At 41.5% G+C, this 23,116-nt stretch overlaps 1 protein-coding gene across 1 annotated transcript in view; it reads right to left on the bottom strand.

Moving 5' to 3' along the window:
- Window positions 1-7,169: 7,169 nt before the first annotated feature.
- The window catches only part of znf654 (zinc finger protein 654), a 31,653-nt gene continuing 15,706 nt past the window's right edge, over window positions 7,170-23,116 (bottom strand). The window contains exons 5-9 of the mRNA XM_003220742.4: window positions 22,517-22,719; window positions 20,907-21,046; window positions 13,541-13,682; window positions 10,396-12,709; window positions 7,170-7,485 (exon numbers count right to left, since the gene is read on the bottom strand). Of these exons, the coding sequence (XP_003220790.2) occupies window positions 7,478-7,485; window positions 10,396-12,709; window positions 13,541-13,682; window positions 20,907-21,046; window positions 22,517-22,719 (2,807 nt within the window). The 3' untranslated portion in view covers window positions 7,170-7,477. The remainder of the gene's footprint in view (window positions 7,486-10,395; window positions 12,710-13,540; window positions 13,683-20,906; window positions 21,047-22,516; window positions 22,720-23,116) is intronic.

The following is a 23,116-nucleotide window of genomic DNA, read 5'->3' as shown; positions in this document are numbered from 1 at the left end:
CCTGGCTTGGGAAATAGCCAGAGGGATTTGCCCAACCCTTTTCCATTCCCAAGAGATTTTCTGAACAGAGGGTAGGCCGTTAGAAGTTGAAGGCCAAACATCCTAGAGGACCAAAGTTTATCCATGCCTGGATTTCGGGCACAGAACCCCATAAAAGCGAAAAACACGAATTAAAAATGCCTTTTGTTACAACATTTCTCTATGGTCCTTCCGTTCCAGCCTGAAAACATGGATGTTCAAATAGGCTTTTAACCTCAAGTAGGATGAATGGGCCCATATGAAGTTGGCACTTGGCATTTTGTGAATCGATGGCAGCTAGTTTTATCTACTGATGTTTTTAAATTGGATTACAATAGTCTCACTTATCCAACATTCGTTTATCCAACGTTCTGGTTTATCCAACGCAGTCTGCCTCCCGCTCAGATCCACAGCTGTTTCTCTAGGCAGAAAGGACTGAACCTTTTAAGGATTTAATTTCCCACAATGTTGTTACTGTATGTTCATTTTATGTAATTCTGTCTTTATTTGTAGTCAATTAGTTAGTAGCCATATTTTTGTAGTCAATGTTTTCAATACATTGCGATGTTTTGGTGCTAAATTTGTAAATACAGTAAATTACTACAAAACTGCTTTTTCTGTTGATTTGTTGTAAAACATGGTATTTTGGTGCTTAATTTGTAAAATCATAATGTAATTTGATGTTTAATACGTTTTTCCTTAATCCCTCCTTATTGTCCAACATTTTCACTTATCCAACTTTCTGCTGGCCTGTTTATGTTGGATAAGTGAGACTCTACTATTTAGATTTTATGTTATACTAGCTTGGAGACCCGGCGGTGCCCGGGTCATTTGAGAAAGGCCTTGTTTGCCTGTGTTCCAAGTGTAGCCTATATCCAATGTCAGCTGGGTTCAGTGGGTGCGGGTGAGCTCCAACTCACATATGCATGTCCCATCGTCCAGTGTCTATCCCCCTGTAAACAGAGCTAGTATGTAGAGTAGGTCATGGGGGCTGCATGTAACATGTTTGGTGTTGATCAGTCATTTGTGTGGGTTGCGGTGCTCTCAGGAAGTGAGTGAAGGTATTGGAAGTCCCATCGTCCATGGTTTGTCCTCCAAACTGCACCTGGGTGTAGAGTGAGTCATGGGTGTTGTCTGTGTCAAGTTTGGTCTTGATGAGACATTAATGGGGGTGACAGTGGTCTCGGGAAGTGAGTGAACATAGTGGAAGTCCCATCATCCAAGGTCCAAGCTCTTTCAAACCTCACCAAGATGTAGAGTGGGCCATGGTAGGTGTATGTGCCAAGTTTGGTCTTGATCAGTCATTGGTGGGGGTCACAGTAGTCCCAGGAAGTGAGTGAAGATAATGGAAGTTCCATCATCCACGGTCCCTCCTTCCCCAAACTGCACCAGGATGTAAAGTGGGCTACCCTGTACGTGCGTGTCAAGTTTAATACAGTTTTGTCATTCATGGGCATCACAGTGATTTGTGGGAGGTGAATTGGATGAAGGTACTGCAAATCCCATAATCCTTGGTCCATCCTCCGTGAAACTGCTGCAGCATGTGAAGTGTGTCATTTGGGATATGTGTGCCTGGTTTGGTTCAGTTCTGTGATTTGTGGCAGTTGGTGTGGTCTCAAGAAGTGAGGGAAGGTACTGCAAATTCCATCATCCTTGGTCCATCCTGGCCCAATATACATCAGGACGTAAAGGGGGCCACAGGGGTTCTGTGTGCCAAGTTTGGTCCATTTCCATCATTGGTGGGCATTGCAGTAGTCTGTGGGAGTTAAAGTGTTTGAAAGTACTGCAAATCCCATCATCTGTGGTCCATCCTCCCCCAAACGGCACCAGGCCATAAAGTGGCTCATGGGGGTTAAATGTGTGAAGTTTGGGCCAGATCTGTTATTTCTGGTGGTCTCAGTGGCCTGTGGAAGTGGTGGCCAATCAGAAAGCTGCCACATACCCACATACATACATACCCGCATACAAACATTGACTTTTATTAGATAGATGTGTTGACCGGGGCTGCTATAATTTTATATGACTTGTTTTATATACATTTTTAGTTGCTGTGTGTTATATATGCACACTGGAGTGCCTTTGTAAGCCACCCCGAGTCTTTTCAGGGAGATGGTGGCGGGATATAAATAATGATGATGATGATGATGATGATGATTATTATTATTATGGTTGACTTGCACTGGAAGGTCTTAAGAGCATCCATGCCCTGTAACACAAATCCAAAGTTCTATCACACCCCTATTCCACTCTAACTCCAATGGCAACAACATTCTAGGGAATCCTGGGATTTGTAGTATAGGGAGCGACATTTAGAATTCACAGACAGAGGGCTCTTGGGCATCACTTAACTGTAAAACCCAGAATTCCACTAAATGTTTCCATGGCAGCTAAAGTGGACTAATAGTGCTGTAACTGTGCAGTGCGACAGGGCTGCCAGTTTGGTGTGAGTGCCATACAAAATACATGCCCCTTATAGCCATTTTTCCCCCGAGGCAAAATTTCAAAAGACGCCAGAAAAATCATCTTTAATAACAGACAATATTTTATTGAACAATTCTATTTACAATACAAAAAGGATTTAAAATGAAACACTACTGTCAATTTATTGCAGTTTGATGGCTCAGGTATTTTTAAAACTCGTACTCATAGAAAATGCAAAATAATTTAACATTCAAGAAGGAAGCACAAATCTCCTTGCTTGCTGAACCTAGAAGAATAGCATTATACATATTAAACTCGAAGAGTCCCAGAATGCAATTAACACTGCATTGAATCAAAGGTGTTTCTACAGTACAAAATAAATTAAAAAAACAACAACACCCCTTCTGGGTGTGTCATCTGCTCTTGTTATACAGGATCCAAACTATACAATTTCTATTATGTGTTAAGTGAATATGGCTATGCCAAAGTACCAGTGACCTTTCCCACAAATAACCATGTTCAATTTCAGGCAGGTTACCCACGGAGCAATACTATGTTTGCAAGACCTTTATGATTACGGTATATATATACACATGGTAACAGATCTGTCCATTTCCTTTTGAGAAGGCTTCCAATCTCTACAAAGATCAGGACTTTGGAAAAATGGCCAGCATTTTGGACTAGTGCAGAATTTATTTTAGGTACTAAGGGATCTCTCAGGAACACTAAAGAGAAAAAAAACTTTGAAAATTGCAAGCATAGTTAGTACCAGAATGAAGAGAGATGCTTCAAATAGTTTTTCTGTATCGTGCCATAGTTAGGTGTGAGATATTGAACAAAAAGAAAGCCATGTACAGTATGACCCTTATATCTTCTGGGGATCCAGAAGACTTGTGAATACCTGAAACTGTAAATAGGAATTCATTTATTTTGACAGTACTTGGGATGTGACCTTCTGGGAGGAAATGTTTTTGGAGCATGAGGAAGTGAAAACTGAATATGGAGGTTAATGGATGAGGCCATGTGATATCTCAGGCATGGGCAAACTTGGGCCCTCCAGGTGTTATGGACTTCAACTCCCACAATTCCTAACAGCCCAAGTTTGCCCATGCCTGTGTTATCTGCCTACTCCATCTGTGAAGACTGCAGAAATTGCTCCTGTTACTACTACATATCATCAGAGCTTTATCTTTCTTTATATTCTCATGTTCCCCGATAAGTTACTCATACTTTTCTGTTTTACATCTAAGCTTACTTAGCTTCTTGTATTTCCTACTTGTTATGTATCCTGACTCATAGCCTTGCATTCTAGGTTGCCGGTGAAGGGCAAACATGATTGTTTGGCTAAATAGGATATTACAAACTATTGGAGAAGAGGGAAAGAGGGCTTAGAGGCTCAACTGAAAAAGTATGCAGGCTCCCACCAATCTGGTTGGCACGCAGGGGTTAAATCCAAGTTTTCTCCTCCATGCCATCCCAATGTTCCTGTTACTACTACACGTTTGCAAGACAAGATGCAGTACTAAGCAACTATTCTTTTAGGCATCCGCACTTAAGGAACAGAAAACACAAACAGCCATGAGCTCCTCAAAAGCACATTCTTGTTCTCTTCTAGCATTAGGTCAAGGAGAAAGTAATAAAAAAAAGGATTTGCACCTCTCAGGACACCTTTCCAGATGCTAATAATTATCCTAAAGATGGTCTGGAGAATGCAGAAGGTGCTTGTAGAGATCCACTGCAGAGGGAACAGCAAAAGCTGGACCATTCTGTTAATACCTCTTATTCTAAGTACTTGCATGATGGCATGAGCACATCAGATCATAACTTTGAAACCATGTTCAATTGTATCGTATAGAAGTGCTCACAGAATGACATTCATGCCAGTTAAACAGAAGTTACCTTTCCTCTTTCATGCCCATTTTCACCAAATCTGTTCAAGGTCTGTGTGTTTCCAGGCTGTATGTGCATGTTCCAGAAGTATTCTCTCCTGACGTTTCACCCACATCTGTCGCAGGCATCCTCAAGAGGTTGTGAGATATACCATAGATGTGGTTGAAACTTCTGGAACATGGCCATACAGCCTAGAAAACACACAACTCTGTGATTCCAGCCATGAAAGCCTTCGACAACACATTGTTCAAGGTTTTCTAACCCTCTGTATAATACCTGAAGCTAGGCACAGAGGCTATGATGGGAATCCATTCTGTTTCTGGTAGAATACTGTCCACTTTCTAAACACTTGGAAACAGATTCCCAGGTTTTCAAATACATAACTGATTCAAAATCAAATGCAGCTCAAACAATGAAATGTAAATAAAAAAGGGATTAAAAAGCATAAAGAGTTTGAGACTATCTGAATGTGAATCGTAATGAAAATTGAGGACATAATTTTGACAAGAGGACAAATTGGAATTTATTATATAGGACATTGTACATTTTAAAGGACTGTTTTTCTCATTAGATCTTTCACCTTTAAGAACCGGGAGGAATTTGGGAGCTCTTCACTAAGATGGTCATGATATCAAAAAGATTTGAATAAGTCACAGTTAATGACTGAGATTTGGTAATGAATTCCATTTTATTATAAAATATTAAATTTATTAAAAGCTTTTGCTTATAGTACATGGGTACAAATATACAGAAACAACTATTTTTCCCCTCTAAAGACACCAATGGAAAAAAAACTCATAACCTAAGTACCATCTTTGTGCAAATTGTTTTCTAAAAATGCTTTTCTTGTTACTTTTGTACTGAATGTTCATATTTTAACTGAGTAAAGACTGAACATGATCTCAAATGTGCAGGGTTATTACAGTGTGCCTTGGTGTTAGAGACACCAAAATTGGCCTTGAAAATGTTAAAAGCATTGCTTTGAAGTAGAATAGTTTGCTTGTTTAGAAACAATTCACTGAAATTAAGACAGTAATCTAATCATACACCAATTACTTAGGAATAAGCCCCATTCAACTCAGTAGGGCTTATTTTTGAGTAGAAATAGACAGGACTGTAGTGGAAATGGCCAAGACTGTATTAATACTTTACTCTGAAATTTTTTAAATCCTCCCAAGTGAATCCAAACCAGTGCAATACAAAAAGAAAAGAACACAACCAAGAATTCGTAATCTGTCACCTGTCACTGCCTGGCGCAATGAGTTAAACCCTTGTGTCAGCTGAACTGCTGACTTGAAGGTTGAGCTGCTGACCTGAAGGTTGCCGATTTGAATCCACGAGGTGGGGTGAGCTCCCGTCTGCCAGCTCTAGCTGGCAGGGACATGAGAGAAGCCTCCCAGCAGAATAATAACACATCCGGGCGTCCCCTGGGCAACATCTCTGTAGACGGCCAATTCTCTCACACCAGAAGCAACTTGCAGTATGCAGTATGAAAAAAATCCTTTCACAACAATGAAAATGTGTGTAATGGTTTCTTCTCCACAGAAAGTCTATATAGAATATGTAAAGGAAAGAAGAATCAAATCCCAAGTTTAAAGGATGAGGAGGTTAAAGCTTGACCTCTCAAGGCACGGCGCGAGTTATTCTTTAAAGGCAATCTGCAAAAGGAATTAATATCCTGGAATCTGTTTTGCCACTGAGATTTGTGAACCAATGCATTTCATAAAAATCTTTGAAGCTTAAAAAGCCAAGTGTTTTATTATTATGAAACATCAGTACTATCTTCTCAAAGGTATAAAACTATGCTTTTGCCTGTCCTTGTATTTGGAAGTTTTGTGGGTCCTTTTGGCTTGATCCTAACATATTCAGTCCAGAAGAATATATTTTTAAAAGACTATCAGCCATATTAATTGATAAGAATTAAAAATTATAAGCTTCAAATCAGTTTTGGTCTCCTTAGCAACATAAGCATTTATTGTGATGGAGGCTCCTTCTTTGAGGTTTTTAAGCAGAGGCTGGATGGCCATCTGTCGGGCGTGCTTTGGATGTGATTTTCCTGCTTCTTGGCAGGGGGTTGACTAGATGGCCCCCGAGGTCTCTTCCAGCTATATGATTCTATAATGCTATGTTAATTTTCAAACTTTAAACTACCATAAATATTCTGGTTCTCACTGTGCTCAGTTTTCTAGATGCCCTCTGTGCATCAGGATTATTTTAAAAATTGCTGCATGTGAATGTCAATCATTGTCTGAATGTAGCTTAATTATTGATTGGGTTGCTGTGAGTTTTCCGGGCTGTAAGGCCATGTTCTAGAAGCATTCTCTCCTGATGTTTCACCCACATCGATGGCAGGCATCCTCAGAGTTTGCAAGTGGGGTTTATATATCTGTGGAATGTCCAGGGTGGGAGAAAGAACTCTTGTCTGTTTGAGGCAAGTGTGAATGTTGCAAATGGGCGAAACGTCAGGAGATAATGCTTCTGGAACATGGCCATACAGCCCGAAAAACTCACAGCAACACAGTGATTCCGGCCATGAAAGCCTTCGACAACACATTAATTATTTATGTTTGGAAATACCAGATTGAGACATGCTTCCATCCTTATCACATGCCTTAACCTCCAGTTCCGACTTTGTTACATTCGGCTGTTCTGTCTCCAAAGTACAAGCTATGTCAAAGCACAGATAAGCAACCTCTACACACAGAAGTTAATTCATCAAATGTTTAAGGCCATTATAAATGACTCGTATTGTTTGTGCCTTCTTTTGCACCTGCACAGCCGGAAAAGGGCATATACCACTGACATTTCTCTGTAGGAAAATAATTACCACTCAGCATGAGAATTGTTCAGTACTGCTCCTGCACTCTGCATTTATTTCAGTGGGATTTCATGTGGGCCTTGTGGCTTCTAGATAACTGGTACTTTGGGGGTTTTAACACAGTTTTTCTGGATTCAAATTCTCCACAGTTCCTACTAGCATTTATTTCTGACCCAAGTGTGCTTTGACCTGAGCAAGGTCATCATTTTCTTTAGTAATTTCGGAATTCTTTAAAATTAAGGCCAACGAGGGAAAAGCAAACTGATGCAGAATATTGTAGTGTTCCATCACAGCACTCCTCAAACTGAGAAGACTTCTGACAACATTTGATCAGGCACCTGCAACAACAGATGGTGGAGGTTAGTTAGTATTCTGGATTGCCTTTCCATCCTGGAATGGAGATACTTAACAATTCTGAAACATTAAAATAAACATTCACATAAACTATGTTTAAGTATTAGTTTCCTTTCTTCTTTATGCTTAGGCTAAACAGACAAATACAGGCAGTTCCCAAGATACAAACATCTGACTTACAGACAACTCATAGTTAAGAACGGAAGACAACAGGAATTGAGTGAAATCTACCCCTTGGAAGGAAGAAAAATCCTCCTGAAAGAGTTATTATTACAGGGAAAATGTGTCTCCTCTAAAGCTTTCCCACCAATCCTTGTTTCCAAAATTTTTCAAAATCCAATTATTGCAAAAACAAAGTGAGGTGAAATCTTCTGAACAGGGACACAGGGAGCAAAACAAACACCACAGGGGTGCTGACCCTTCCCTATGCCACCCAAAGCTAAAAGATATATATATTTATCTGGAGTTACAGTTAAACAATCTACCAGTTCTGATTTATATACAAATTCGACTTATGAACAAGACTATCTTGTTTGTAACTTGGGGACTGCCTGTAAATGGAAGTTCATAACACAGGAAACACAAACATATTCAAGTAATTCAACCAAACTCCCACCCAAATAATAGCTTCTGAAACAGTTAAATATGAACTTGTTGGAGTTCACCCCCACACTGCCCAAGTCTCCAGTCCTCAATGAGGAGTAGTTTTGAATAGGCTGAGGGAAATCCTTTCCCCATCTCCTGAATGATAATTGGAATGTATCTATTGAACTCTGGATCTTTGCCTCCTAAGCTCTAAATTCTTTACAGCCACATGGCACTTCACGCACTGCTTGCTGTGAGCTGAATGCTCAACTATAAGTACCCTGTGTTTTTGCATATTTTGGAAGCTCTGATGTTTTTGGGTAGTTTTCCCTAACCCAACAGAAAATCCCTAACACTTATATGTTCATTTTTATTTTTCCATGCTCATTTAACTATATTTGATACATTGATACAGGAACATATCTGGATTTCACCTCTTTTTATACATGTTGGTACATAAGAACAAAGTAAACATATAGGCAGTCTGACTACATGTTTACCTTGTTCTTGTGTAGCTATAAGTAAGGTCATTTTTAATTAATGGTAAAGAGAGACAAGACCAAAAAAAAGGTAATCTTGATAGTCTGCAATCTACTAAATGCTCTATAAAAACAAGTAAGAGTTTTGTGGCACCTTATTAATTTACTATGGCATAAATTCTCATGAATCTAGTTTTCTTGAGATGGAAAAATCACAAAAAAGGTATGCCATAGTCAGGCCTGTAGCGAGGGGGTGGTTTTAGGGGTTCAACCCCCCCCCCGAAATTTTTCAAGTTATAAAAAAAATCTGGTTTACTCATGAATTTTAACTGGTTAACCAAATCCCCATGCTAAGTCTATGAGATGCAAAACATTAAGAGTCCCTCCAGGCACTATCTCAAGCAGATATTGACAGGTTTGTAGCGGGGAGGGGTGTGTGCTAGGGGTTCAACCCCCCCCCCCCCGAAATTTTCAAAACCCCTCTCGAAATTTTTTTCTGGCTACGGCCCTGGCCATAGTAAATCTACTATCCTGTAGAGAATCATAAAGTTGGGAGAAACCACAAAAGTGTCGGATTTTTCGGCAACAGCTCAATATGGCTCTGGAAATAAAACCATCACCTTGAAATCGAAAAACTCAAGTGCAGAAGCAGACCGACGGCAGAATCTTAATATAATACTTGTAATCATACATGATTCACTTGCAGACATTCAAAGAGGCACCAGCTAATCTTTTAAGAATATAGCATCCCCTTGTGCTTCACACAGACAAATCACATTTAAGGACTGAGTAACAGTTAGTACATTGTGTAAATGAAGTTTGTGGAAAGTGGTTCTAACCTCTCAGTTGCAGTACAAGCTGGCAGAGCAGGCATAGGCAAACTTGTGCCCTCCAGGTATTTTGGACTTCAACTCCCACAATTCCTAACAGCCTACCGGCTGTTAGGAATTGTAGAAGTTGAAGTTCAAAACACCTGGAGGGCACAAGTTTGCCCGTGCCAGCTCTAGATCATCTAAATTGTCAACAGAAGTAACATCTGAGACAAAATGTAGGCCTGTGAGTATAACATCATCTCTTTTCTTCTCCCGTATGATCTTTAACATATTTTGTCAGAGGAAGAAGTCTGGAAAGGTTCCAAGGAATGCATGATGTATTTTGTGTCTTTTGGTTGGACAATTAAATTATGGTTCTTTTGTAATTTTGGGGTTTTTTTTTTTTTTGCTACACAGCCAACACTGCTACCCCTGAATATCAAGGTTATCAAGGCAGTCAAGTTACCACTACAGCTTCTCTCAAGCAAATGCCAAAATAACAACAGGCTCCTTTGGATCCTCCATGCAAAATATCCAAAAGAGAAGATGGTAAACTAACTCATTCTTCTCTGGAACCTTCATGAAAGAATGGAACCAATGGCACATAACTGCTCATAAATTTTTAAGGCCAATGCTGCCAAATTATCAAAAAGCTCTAATAAGATCAACAAAAGTGTGTTGCTAAGCCGCAATTGTGATTCCTAAAGTAAACCCACAAACAACTCATTAAAATCCCACATAATTAGTGGGACAACTGGAGAGGGAGTGAGGAGGTTGAATATTGTTTAGCATGGAGCAAAATAAAACACTGGGGAAAATGAGTATTAAATACTATGCAGTAAAAAAATTCCACATAATTAGGATTCTATTGTGTTTTTCCACCTAATTCTCCTAGATTTGTTTCTCCTTAAATGCAGGTATTGCATTCCTTTTTAAGCCTTTCTGATATTCGTTTGGGAGACCTCATCTAATATTACTTTTAGAATGTATACAAGTCTGGTAATATCATAAAACTTACTTTCATCATCTGAATCGAATCCAAAGAGTGTCCGACACTTCTTTTGTGCAAGGTGAAGCTGAAGTGCTTCTGAGTTACAGTAGGTGGTCAGGCATTGTTTGCATCGAAATCTCTCTGATTTGATGGCAGTTTTATCATGCTCTGAGCGGACATCTACTTTCTCAGTCAACATTTTTCTTCGTTTTGGCATGCTAATGTATCGTTCATCAAGATAACTTGGAGGCAATGGTCTAACGTAAGGTTTTGTCAAAATTAAGCCGTATGAAGTGTTTTCCATGATCTGATTTGGTTTCGAAGGTGACTGAGAAACTGTAGCAACACTGTTCAGCTGCAAATCATTGCAGTTCTGCAAATCAGGGGCAACGGATCCATTTTCTGTCCTTGTGTCGTCAGTCACTTTTTCCAAATCAGCATCCAGAGAAGTTGAAGTAGCCGGCTCCAGTTCACCATGCCCATTGAGTAACTGGTCACCAGTTGTGCAGTTCTCCAAATGGGGCTCTGCTTCAGGTATAATTTGGTCTATCAAGTTTACAACTGTAGCAGGACCATCACATACACTTTCATTCCCATTCTGAATTAAAGCGTGAGTCTTTTTCTCGCTCTGGATGTAAGTCTTTGGTTCTGTGGAATCTTTCCTTGCTTTCCAAGTTGGGACTGTTAAGTCTATCAGAATGTGATTTTCATTACTACTACTACTACTACTACTACTACTACTACTTCCTTGTTCTGGGATGCTAGAATGGGGTTCTGAAACTGTATCTGAAGAATGATTTTCATGGATTTCTTCAGAATGATTTTCACTGATTTTATCTGAATAATGTTGAGCCTCGTGTTCGTATAACAACGAGACATCATCAAAAAGCTTACCACACTCTGCAAAGTTGCACTGAGCTTTAAATTCACTGTGGCTTTTAATATGCTCAGCAAGCTCCGTGGACAGCTTAAATCTCAGATTACAGTTAAAATGTAAACAATAGTATACATTTGGATAAACGTGTTGTTTTAGATGATCAATAAAATGCTGAGAATCTGAGAATTTTCTCTGACAAAACCGACATTTCCCCTTATTCCACTTCAGTATGTGCTCTTGCACTTTCAGGTCGGTGGGATGCGCTTTTCTTGCATGTTTGTTCAAAAAACGGATCTTCTTGAAAACCCGAATGCATCCATTCCCAGGACACTTGAAGTTGCCTTCTTGGTCCATCATGTCCAAATCATTCTGAGAGCACAATGCGCCATTTACTTTAGGGAGTACGGGGAAATCTTGGTTTGCGATGCTGTCACTTTCTGGCAATCCTTTCATAGTTTCGGGATCAGGAGTATTTGAACAGGTATCACAATTGCAGTTTTCAACAGCATTATCCAGGTAACTCACGTCGCTTTCGGATACATCCAGTGTAAGTTCTGAATTCTGCATCTCCTGATCCGAAATAGATGGATTCTCTGCTTGTACAGTGTTTTCTTCAGAGGTATCTAAAGCCCCATTTTCAGGAGAAACCTCTGCATCAGAAGAGTTCATTTCCATTCCATCAGCGTTTTCCTGATCCTGACAAGGTTCTGCAAGTTGATGCCTCGTCAGCTTCTTGATGTGATTTCTCAAGTGCTTAAGCATTGCTCCTTTTTGCCGGAACCTCCTGCGACACATGACACATGAAAAACCTCCCTTTTTTTGATGAGCCTGAGCATGCCTCACAATATGGCCGCCAAGAAATTCCTTATTACATAGCACACAGCGGTGCCTGGGCACATTGTGATCCATTTTAGATGAACCAAGGATGAGATTATTCTTCTTTGAATCACCGTGACATTTATGTTGTACTCCACAAGGATCCTCGTGGCCCATTTCTCCATTGTTCACATCAGCTACACCGGCATGATCACCTCTCGGTGATGCTCGGCGAGTCTTTGGTGCATTTCCAGTACTTTCATTCAACTCAACCGATGCTTTCTCCTTTAGCAGCGTTAAACAGTTCTGCTTGATCATCAAGAAATTCCAAAACTCTGGGTCAAAAAACAAGCCCTTTTTCAAAATAGGAAGCAACTCAAAACGTACACGATTCTGAACAGAACTGCTTTGTTCACTGTATTCTTCGTCTGCACGTTTGTATAATCGTTCGACAGTGCTATATGATTCCAAGGTGCGCTCAAGGAAAAAAACAGAAAGAGCACATATCCGGACAATCTCCAAGTCGTTTGGCAAAAAGTGAGCAATGGTTTTATATATCAAGCACTTCATTTTGGGGTCGTTGCGGAGATCGAGCTGGAGAGCGCTTCCACAAATTTCTACGCAAATCTGCAGGCCGTCCTTGCCAACCTAAGGAAAAGAAAGATATGCCATATTTTCTGCCGATATAGTTTAAGAATCAACTGAGTTGGTTTTAAGGAAAGAGAAGCGGATCTCCTCCATTGTCACTCTATTCCCCTTGCTTTCATCTTGTAATTTAATCCCATTTTACCAAATGTATTAATCAAGTTTTATCGTGTTTTAATTTATTTTAATTCTAGCATAGTGTTTAGTGTCAATTCATCCGCGTATTTTTGTTTTTGTCTTTTATTGTTGATATAGTCAGTGGACTAATCAACAAATAGCTGTATCTATCTATTCTTCACTGTGAAATGTACATTCAAAGACGGTTTAAGCACTTGAGGGTTGCCTACACAATAACACATTCAAATAAGGAATAAGCTATTATATAATGCTTTTATTCATTACCTATTTCATGGATACAACAAACAAGTACACATGGATCCTATCCCAGGAATAAAGTCTTTTCTAGATTATAAGACTGAGGAAAGAAGCTACCTATAATGATGCTTATAAGTAAAACAACCATTAGGATGTGAAGTGAGGGATAAATTACTTTTAAAACATTTCAGTCAAATACCAGCACACTGGTATTTTAATTCAGTGTTTTATTGCACATTTGTATCCTCTAACACAGTGGTTCCCAACCTATGAGTCCCAGGTATTTTGGCCTATAACTCCTAGAAATCCCAGCCAGTTTACCAGTTGTTAGGATTTTTGGGAGTTGAAGGCCAAGACATCAGGGGACCCAGAGGTTGAGAACCACTGCTCTAACAGTAGTAAATTGCAGAAGCAGTATAGTTAAGCAGTGTAAAATGGAAACGGAACACCACTACTTACCTCATCCCTAATGACTTTCATGAAAGGAAAAATAACTCTTATATTTGTTGCCATCCTCAGACGATGGTAGCACTGATCTACAAATACTTGCTTCGATGGATTGGATTTAAGCTGCAGTTTGCTCCAAATAAAGATCAATTCCCTATAAAACATCAAGTTGATTATTAATATGAAGCTTGAAACAGTATGTCTGAAAGCAGGCTGTATTTATGTGAAGAGTGAACACTATTGCAACACAAAATACATTATATTATGTATATTTCAGTATTGTAAAACTGACTTGAATAAACATGCCGGTATTCTATTTCTCTACATTTTACTATTAAGTATAGACATTTGGAACAAATAAAAACAGCACATCTAGATGGGTCTAAGTATTCCATGCCATTTTCTGGGCAGAAATGAGCCTAACTCACTGCTAAACATACTTTAGAAACAAAGGTAATGGCTTTCCTCAAATAAAAACATTTTATTCTGAGAGTTGTTTATAAAATCACAGATTTTATACACTTAAAAGCAATGTAAAAATCTATCAATTAATTTGTCATACACTTCTCAAAAGTTAGATCTTCTAACTAAACAACTTCAAAGTCATCCATCAAATGTGATTTGGTCATTAAAATATACGTAATTAATTTTAGAAAATGGCAACTATTGTTTTAAGATGTTTTTAAATTGTTAGATTTTAGCCTGTTCTTGTAAGCCGCCTGGAGCCCTAGGGGAGTGGCAGCATGTAAGTTTGAATAATAAATAAATAAAACTATCCTCAATTTTTCCAGTTTATGACTTTTACTAGTACAAAGAAGCCATGTATTTTGTAATTAGTGAAAATGCATGGCTCCAGTATTTGTAGAGAATCTTCAAACAGACATCGATCTGTAAAAGCAAATACATTATTCACTGGTCAAAAGATGGAAGCTTAATGTCAAGGACAGAACGCCACAAGATTCAAAGTAACAGAGTTTATTAGATTACAGAACTCAAAAACGCCCGTAAAACACAAGGGCCAGGCAATTTTTGCCTTTAGGAGCAAAAAAGGGGCAAAAGTAAATGTTCAAAAGATAAACCGGATTAAACCGGAGTTTAATCCGGGTAAAAACAAACTGCTTTCTTCAGCCTGGGTATAAACAAAACGAAAGCCAAGGAACAAAAGATAAAGAATGCAACTAATTGGCAGCAGATTCCTCTCTGCTGCCAACACTGTGTTTAGAGTAACTTGCGTCGCTCCCACACACACACACAGCAGACAGGATTCCAACACGAACAATCAGCCAGGGATTTTAGCAGTAGAGTAGACCAGTTCCGTTCCGTAGATCAAAGCCAGAAGCAGACGTTTGTAGTTTTTCCAAGTCCAAGAAGAGGGGAAGACAAGCCGTGGTCAGTTCAGTCCGAGTTCTCAAAGCAGGAGATGGCGTCCGTCAAGAAGACGACGGAAGGTCAAGCTAATAAGAGTAAGCACAGGTTTGCACAAACAAATGCCCACACAATCCCTCCCGCCGTCTGACCCTGGATTCCAATCAACTTACGTCTCAGCACAGGAAAGTACACAAGTCTTCAGGGAAGCGTCCCACACACACACACGAATCCCAAGCGTTTGCCCAGATTACCTTGCCCGACGCAATTTGCAATTGCTCCCAAGCCCCATTTTATGCCAGTTACAAATCTTCATCACTGTCAGCTGCCCTCCTTAACCCGGGCGTTTCCTCATCACTTTCCTCGTCAGAGCTGGAACACCTCTGACTACGCCCAACAGCATCTCCAGCTGTGGATCCCGTCCCATCCCTCCAGCTACGCCATGGGTCTAATCCTGAAGGTCCCCATTCATCTTCTGCCCCATCATGGCCAGTGGCCCCCAATTCCTCCCTTACCCGAGTCCAATCCATCTCATCCTCCTCTGAGCTAACCAGCCCTTCCTCCATTCTCTCCGTGAACCCTTCGAAAGACTCTTCGTCAGAGGGTGCTGCAAATATGTCTCGCAGTCTTTTTCTCTCTCGCTCCTCGAGAGTATCCGACTCTCGAGGAGTCTTACGCCCACGCCTGTCAGAAACAGAGCCACGAGGCTCAATCATAACACTATCCCCTCTCACAAAGGCCTCCTCCCCCGATGGCGGAGAAGTGGCAGTGATACCCTCCGCTATAGCACCACGACGACTAGAGGTATCAAGTTTCAACAGCGAACGATGAAAGACTGGATGGACCTTTAAACTAGACGGTAAACGCAAACGAAACGCAACAGAAGAAATCTTTTTAACGATAGGAAAGGGACCCAAATACCGAGGCGCAAACTTTCCCCCAGCCTGTTTAATATGTTTGGAAGATAACCACACCAAATCCCCTTCTTCCAACTCCTCCCCTGCCTGCCTGTGGCGGTCAGCCTGAGTCTTCTGCGTTGCCTTAGCTTCCAACAGTAAGCGACGGGCAACATCATGCAATGCAGCCATTTCCGTAGAGCGGTACACAGGGTCCGAAGAGACCACATTGGTCGACGGCGCCACACCTCCCCGTGGGTGAAAGCCATAAGTAAGCTCAAACGGCGTATGCTGACTAGACGTGTGCACCGCATTGTTGTAAGCAAATTCCGCCACCGGTAACCACTTCACCCAAGCCGTGGGTTGATCTAAACAAAAACAACGCAAATACTGCTCTAAGAGCCCATTAACCCGTTCCGACTGTCCATCCGTTTGCGGATGGAAGGCGGACGACACGTTTAACTTAGTCCCCAAGCACTCATGGAAGTGTTTCCAAAAGCGTGACACAAATTGCGGAGCCCTATCGGAAATAATCACCTCGGGTGCTCCGTGCAAGCGATAGATGTGCTTTGTAAATAGTAAGGCCAACGTAGGGGCCGCCGGAATGGTTGAACAAGGAATAAAATGAGCCAGTTTACTAAATAAATCCACCACCACCCAAATACAAGTATAACCCCCAGACTTAGGCAAATCTGAAATGAAATCCATGGAAATGATTTGCCATGGCCTCTCCGGAACAGGTAAAGACGACAACAACCCTCTAGGGCGCCCAACAGGCGTCTTACTTTGCTGGCAAACGGCGCAGCTGTCACAAAAGCGCAGAATGTCTTGCCGCATCTTTGGCCACCAGTAGCTCCTGGTGATAAGCTGTACGGTCTTGAACCTGCCAAAGTGCCCAGCCATGGGTTCGTCATGGTGGGCTCTAATCACCTCCAACCTGAGGGCCCCCACTGGTACGTAAACCTGCCCCCTACGCACCAATACCCCGTCTTGATCTTGGAGATGCGGCAGTATGGTACGGTTACCTGCTGAGAGCAACATCAGTTGCTCCTGAGTCCACACATCATCTTTCTGAGCCTCAAGGATCTGGTCATGTAACCCGAGCTCATTATCTACAACACACAGCGAGGCAGTAGGCAAGATGGTCTGACATACTACCTGCTCATTGGTCTTAAATTCTGGCTTGCGGGATAAAGCATCGGCCCGCAAGTTTGCCTTCCCCTCCACGAACTGCACCTTGAAGTTAAACCTGGAGAAAAACAAAGCCCAGCGGATTTGACGCTGGTTTAACTTCTTTGCTGTTTGCAAGTGCTCTAAGTTCTTATGATCAGACCTGACCACGATCTGGTGCCGTGCCCCTTCAAGCCAGTGCCGCCACACCTCAAACGCCACCTTAATCGCCAACAACTCCTTCTCCCATATGGTATAGTTCTGCTCGAAGGGTGTTAGTTGCCGCGAGTAAAATCCACAGGGACGCAAGGTCCCTGAGGAATCCTTCTGAGACAATACAGCCCCCAACGCGTAGCTAGAAGCGTCCGCTTCTACCACGAACGGTTTGTCAACATCAGGATGGGTTAGTATGTTGTCCGATTGAAAACTAGACTTAAGTTGTAGAAATGCCTCGTGAGCTTCCCGCCCCCACACAAATGGCTGTTTCTTGCGCAGAAGCTGCGTCAAAGGTACCGTGAGCTTTGCAAAATTCGGAATAAACTCCCGGTAGTAATTAGCGAAACCTAAGAACCTTTGTACATCCTTCTTAGTCTTCAGCTCCTGCCATGAGTTGACGGCGTCAACCTTATGTGGGTCCATTTTAAGTTCCCTACCTGACACTACATGACCTAGGAACTCCACTTCAGGCACATGAAAGACGCACTTGGAAGCCTTGGCGAAAAGCCCATTAGCCCGCAGTCGGTGCAGAACCTGCTTGACATGTTGACGATGTTCTTTCTCGTCCTTAGAAAAAATCAAGATATCATCCAAATAAATCACTAAAAATTGGTCAATTAGGTCCCTGAACACATCGTTCATGAACCTCTGGAAGACCGCAGGAGCATTACAAAGCCCAAAAGGCATGACTCGGAACTCGTGGCATCCGAAACACGTGTTAAATGCCGTCTTCCATTCATCCCCTTCCCGTATACGGATTAAGTTATAGGCCCCCCGCAGGTCAAGCTTGGTAAAGACTTTAGCCCCTTGCACCCTGGATAACAGTTCCGAGATTAAAGGGAGCGGGTACCTATCCCGAATGGTGTATTTGTTTAGGATCCGATAGTCGCAGACCAGCCTAAGTTCCCCAGTCTTTTTGGCTACAAAGAATACTGGTGCCGCAGTTGGAGAACTAGATGGGCGAATAAACCCCTTGGCTAAATTTTCATCTAGAAACTCCCGCAAAGCTTGCCTTTCCGGTACAGTCAAGGCATACAGCCTTCCTGCTGGCAGTTTCGCACCTTCTGCCAACTTGATGGCGCAATCATATGGCCTGTGCGGTGGTAATTTGTCCGCTTCTCTTTTACAAAATACATCAGAGAACTCCCCATACTCAGCAGGCACTCCCTCCATATCAGAATGAGTAACATTTAAAGTGCAACAGTCCTGCCTCTTTAAGATCACTTTACGTGTTGCCCAATCTACTTGTGGGTTTACTACAGCTAGCCAATCCATCCCCAGGATCACATCATATCTAGGCAAGCTCGTAATATCCCACACAAACGTTCCCGTTACTCCCTGCACCTCCCACGTTACTGCTGAGGTTTCCTGGTTAACCACCCCAGTCTCCAGCAGTCTCCCATCTGCTCCTTCCACCCACACGTCGCATGCCTTGCGCACCTTAGGAATGCCATGCTTCTTAGCAAACTCAATATCTACATAAGAGACCGTGGCCCCTGAGTCCAGCAGTGCCAAAGTAGAAACAAGTTCCCTTCCCCCAACAGATAATGTAATAGGTACGAAAACATGCTTCCTCCCCTCAGTTGACTGCTTGAGGAGCCCTAGTGCGTTGGACTCACGTCGCACTAGGGCTGGCCTTTTCCCGAAAGCTGGGAAGGTTTCACATTACAATTTTTGGCAAAATGCCCAGCATTCCCACAGTACAAACACAAGCCCAGCTGCCTCCTACGGCTCTTTTCCTCTGTAGACAGCTTCTTAAAGACCCCAAGCTCCATGGGCTCTTCCCCCATCACCACAGGTGCCCTGGTTACATGCATGGGTGGCGCACACATTGCTTTTGAATGTTTACGAGCCTCGAACCTTGCGTCTAAACGCAGCACCTTAGCTACTAAGGCGTCCCAGCTTTCAGCCGGCTCCAAGCGTGCTAATTCATCCTGGAGCATATCACTTAACCCGGCAGTAAATAAAAGCATGAATGCATTTTCCCCCCAATCCAGCTGGTGGCGATACAGGTTAAACTTATTTAAGTAATCCAAAACAGTCCCCTTTCCCTGTTTCAACCGATACAGAGCCCACCCAGCGTTCTCCGTGCGGAGAGGATCCCCAAAAGTATCAGTTAACAACTTTTTGAAATTATTCAAATTGTCCTTGACTGGGTCATTTCCCAAAATTAAATTAGTGGCCCATTGTCCTGCGGGACCGGTCAACAAACTCAAAATAAAGGCCACTTTGCTAGTGTCTGTAGGATAAGCATGAGCACTGAGCTGAGAAAAATAAAGCTCCACTTGTGCCAAAAAGGTTGGCAACTTGCACCTGGTTCCGTCAAAGCGTTCAGGAGTCAAAACATGTCCTTTCACGGCATGAGCGGTTTGGCTAACGGTAAAAGCCGTTTGCAATTGGTCTAATTTGACCCTTAACTCATCCATCGTCTTCCTGACGGGTTTATTGCTGCAATAAACCTTTTATGGGCGTCGGGCAATCTGTCAAGGACAGAACGCCACAAGATTCAAAGTAACAGAGTTTATTAGATTACAGAACTCAAAAACGCCCGTAAAACACAAGGGCCAGGCAATTTTTGCCTTTAGGAGCAAAAAAGGGGCAAAAGTAAATGTTCAAAAGATAAACCGGATTAAACCGGAGTTTAATCCGGGTAAAAACAAACTGCTTTCTTCAGCCTGGGTATAAACAAAACGAAAGCCAAGGAACAAAAGATAAAGAATGCAACTAATTGGCAGCAGATTCCTCTCTGCTGCCAACACTGTGTTTAGAGTAACTTGCGTCGCTCCCACACACACACACAGCAGACAGGATTCCAACACGAACAATCAGCCAGGGATTTTAGCAGTAGAGTAGACCAGTTCCGTTCCGTAGATCAAAGCCAGAAGCAGACGTTTGTAGTTTTTCCAAGTCCAAGAAGAGGGGAAGACAAGCCGTGGTCAGTTCAGTCCGAGTTCTCAAAGCAGGAGATGGCGTCCGTCAAGAAGACGACGGAAGGTCAAGCTAATAAGAGTAAGCACAGGTTTGCACAAACAAATGCCCACACAATCCCTCCCGCCGTCTGACCCTGGATTCCAATCAACTTACGTCTCAGCACAGGAAAGTACACAAGTCTTCAGGGAAGCGTCCCACACACACACACGAATCCCAAGCGTTTGCCCAGATTACCTTGCCCGACGCAATTTGCAATTGCTCCCAAGCCCCATTTTATGCCAGTTACAAATCTTCATCACTGTCAGCTGCCCTCCTTAACCCGGGCGTTTCCTCATCACTTTCCTCGTCAGAGCTGGAACACCTCTGACTACGCCCAACAGCATCTCCAGCTGTGGATCCCGTCCCATCCCTCCAGCTACGCCATGGGTCTAATCCTGAAGGTCCCCATTCATCTTCTGCCCCATCATGGCCAGTGGCCCCCAATTCCTCCCTTACCCGAGTCCAATCCATCTCATCCTCCTCTGAGCTAACCAGCCCTTCCTCCATTCTCTCCGTGAACCCTTCGAAAGACTCTTCGTCAGAGGGTGCTGCAAATATGTCTCGCAGTCTTTTTCTCTCTCGCTCCTCGAGAGTATCCGACTCTCGAGGAGTCTTACGCCCACGCCTGTCAGAAACAGAGCCACGAGGCTCAATCATAACACTTAACTTATTTAATTATTAAACTAAAGTGTCTATCTGCTAGCCCTTTGAAGCAATATGAACCTGAAAACTTTACTATATCACTAAAAAAGAGTGTTTACCAGATGCAATACATCTCTCCTTTTTTGAGCTGTGGAATAAGAAGCAATTCACAAAGATATAAAGCTAAGGCAGTCTTCCCTTCTTTTGCAATGTTGCTGATGATTTCAATCCCATCCTTGCAATCGGTCCGCAGCAAGTGCTATGCAATCAAAATGAATATAGAAAAGTTAAACATTTAACAATAACTGAAATATTGGGCTGGTGTTATAGGGTTTTCATTGGAAAATATAAAGACCAAATTTCTTCTGAAGGAGAAAGGAAACTGTGCTGTAGATATTGGCAATGGCAGGTAAAATGGAAATTATTCCAAACAAACGATGTGATCTTTACATTTTGGCAATGTAAAACCTAATTTCAGTAAAATGTAGCACAAATGCATTCCATAGATAAGAGATTTGTGCTAAACATTCACATGTAACAGAAGCTATCAACTTGAAATACAGGTGTCCCTCCTAATTTTGCAGTTTTAACTTCTGTGAATTTGATTATTAATGGATTTGATTAAAACACTTCTTTCTAGGAATCTAAGTCCTTCAATGTGACAATTTGAATTTCCTCAATTTCCTCCTATCATGCTAGAGGATCCAGAGATTTCTAGAGAGAACACCGCTAAATGTTTATCTCTAGAAATCTCTAGGTCTTCCAATATGATTCCATGGCCAGCTTCCACCCAAGATGACCATACAGTTGTGTACTGGAAGACCTAGACATTCCTAGAGATATGTTCTCTCAGGTAAAAACAATTGCAATTCCTTTATTGTTGGTTTTTCATTTTCCTGAGGAACTTGTATTCCCAACCTCAGTAAATGTGGAGGACTGACTAGAAACTGATATTTTTACAAAATATAGTTATCCTTTGTTACCCACTGTGATACCCCCACAGATACTGAAAACTGAATATTCAAGTCCCATTATATACAATAGTGTAGTAAAATCGCACTACTTATATAGAATGATAAATAACTCTATGGATCTGTGAAATGGAAGGAGATTACAGCAGGTGTAGAGTTCAGGGTGCAACAAAATTAACGCTTGATTATTGGAATATTTTTCCAGAATAATTTTGAGCTGTTGGTTGAAGCCATGGATGCAGAACCTATGGATGCAGAACCTGTGGATACAGAGGACCCTGTCTCTGTCTATCTTTGTTCAGCCCCCAAAATTACTTCATTGAATTGCTTTAAAAAGCTACTCAAGTCGTTTAAAAGCTTAAAGGGGGGAGTGGTATCAAGTATGATGTAATTTTCCAATCAAGCTAGGTACTTCATGGAATTCATTCTTGTGCAGACAACAGCTTTTCAGACATCACTAATTCTGGATGTCGCTGTGGATCTTCTCTATCTCTGCTGCCATATTTCAGCAGAAAGCAGAAACAGAAGTGATGTGGGGAGAAGCTGGACCTGCAGAAGTTGTGAACTTCTGCTGTACCCAGCTGCACTATTTACTAAATGAAGCGTCTTTAAAAAAACACAATAATGTGGACGTTCCTCAATTAATTCACAGATTAAAGCTATATTGTTTTAATATATGCTTTTATGGTTATATTTACCTGTAGAGGTGATTATTATGACTATTATTATTATTATTGTAGGCAAAGACAAAACAATACCTCTTGAAACAGCTGGTCTTTCTCCGATGACATATAAAGACATGTGAAATACGCTTGATGGAAGTAAAGATCTTTGCTAATATCAGGATGATTCATACAAGCTTTGATAAGAGCCATTGCCTCTGGGATGCGCTCACAGGCAATAAGGTATCTGGCACGTAATTCAAAGAACAGTGGGTTTTCAGAGCTTAAATATTTGTTTACTGGCAAAACAAGAAGACAAATAATTAGATTGTTAAAAAAATGCTGTATGACACATTTAGTTTAGTTTAAACTAAAATACATTTTAGAAAGGAGATTTGTCAAATTAAATAGATGGAATATTTGTTCTTTTAAATCAGAACGAATAAAAATGAGGTCAATACCAAGTCAATGGTTTGTATACTAATAACTTCGTGAGCTAGCAAATTTCTACTGACAAAAAACAGCACTCAAGTTTTCAATAGAAGAGTTCCACAATCTAGTTCCTCTGACTGCTTAATGAAAACTGTAATAGCAAATATTCAATGACAGTGTTAATCTGAGTCATTATGCAACTGAAAAAGAAAAAAAGTTTGTAGTTTGTGGCAGGCTAGGAATGCCACAAACTGTGCCCCAAAT

Source organism: Anolis carolinensis, chromosome 5 (assembly GCF_035594765.1).
Source record: "Anolis carolinensis isolate JA03-04 chromosome 5, rAnoCar3.1.pri, whole genome shotgun sequence".
Classification (NCBI taxonomy): Eukaryota; Metazoa; Chordata; class Lepidosauria; order Squamata; family Dactyloidae; genus Anolis; species Anolis carolinensis.
The sequence above is the reverse complement of the archived record's forward strand: the minus strand, read 5'-3'. Positions and strand labels throughout refer to the sequence as shown.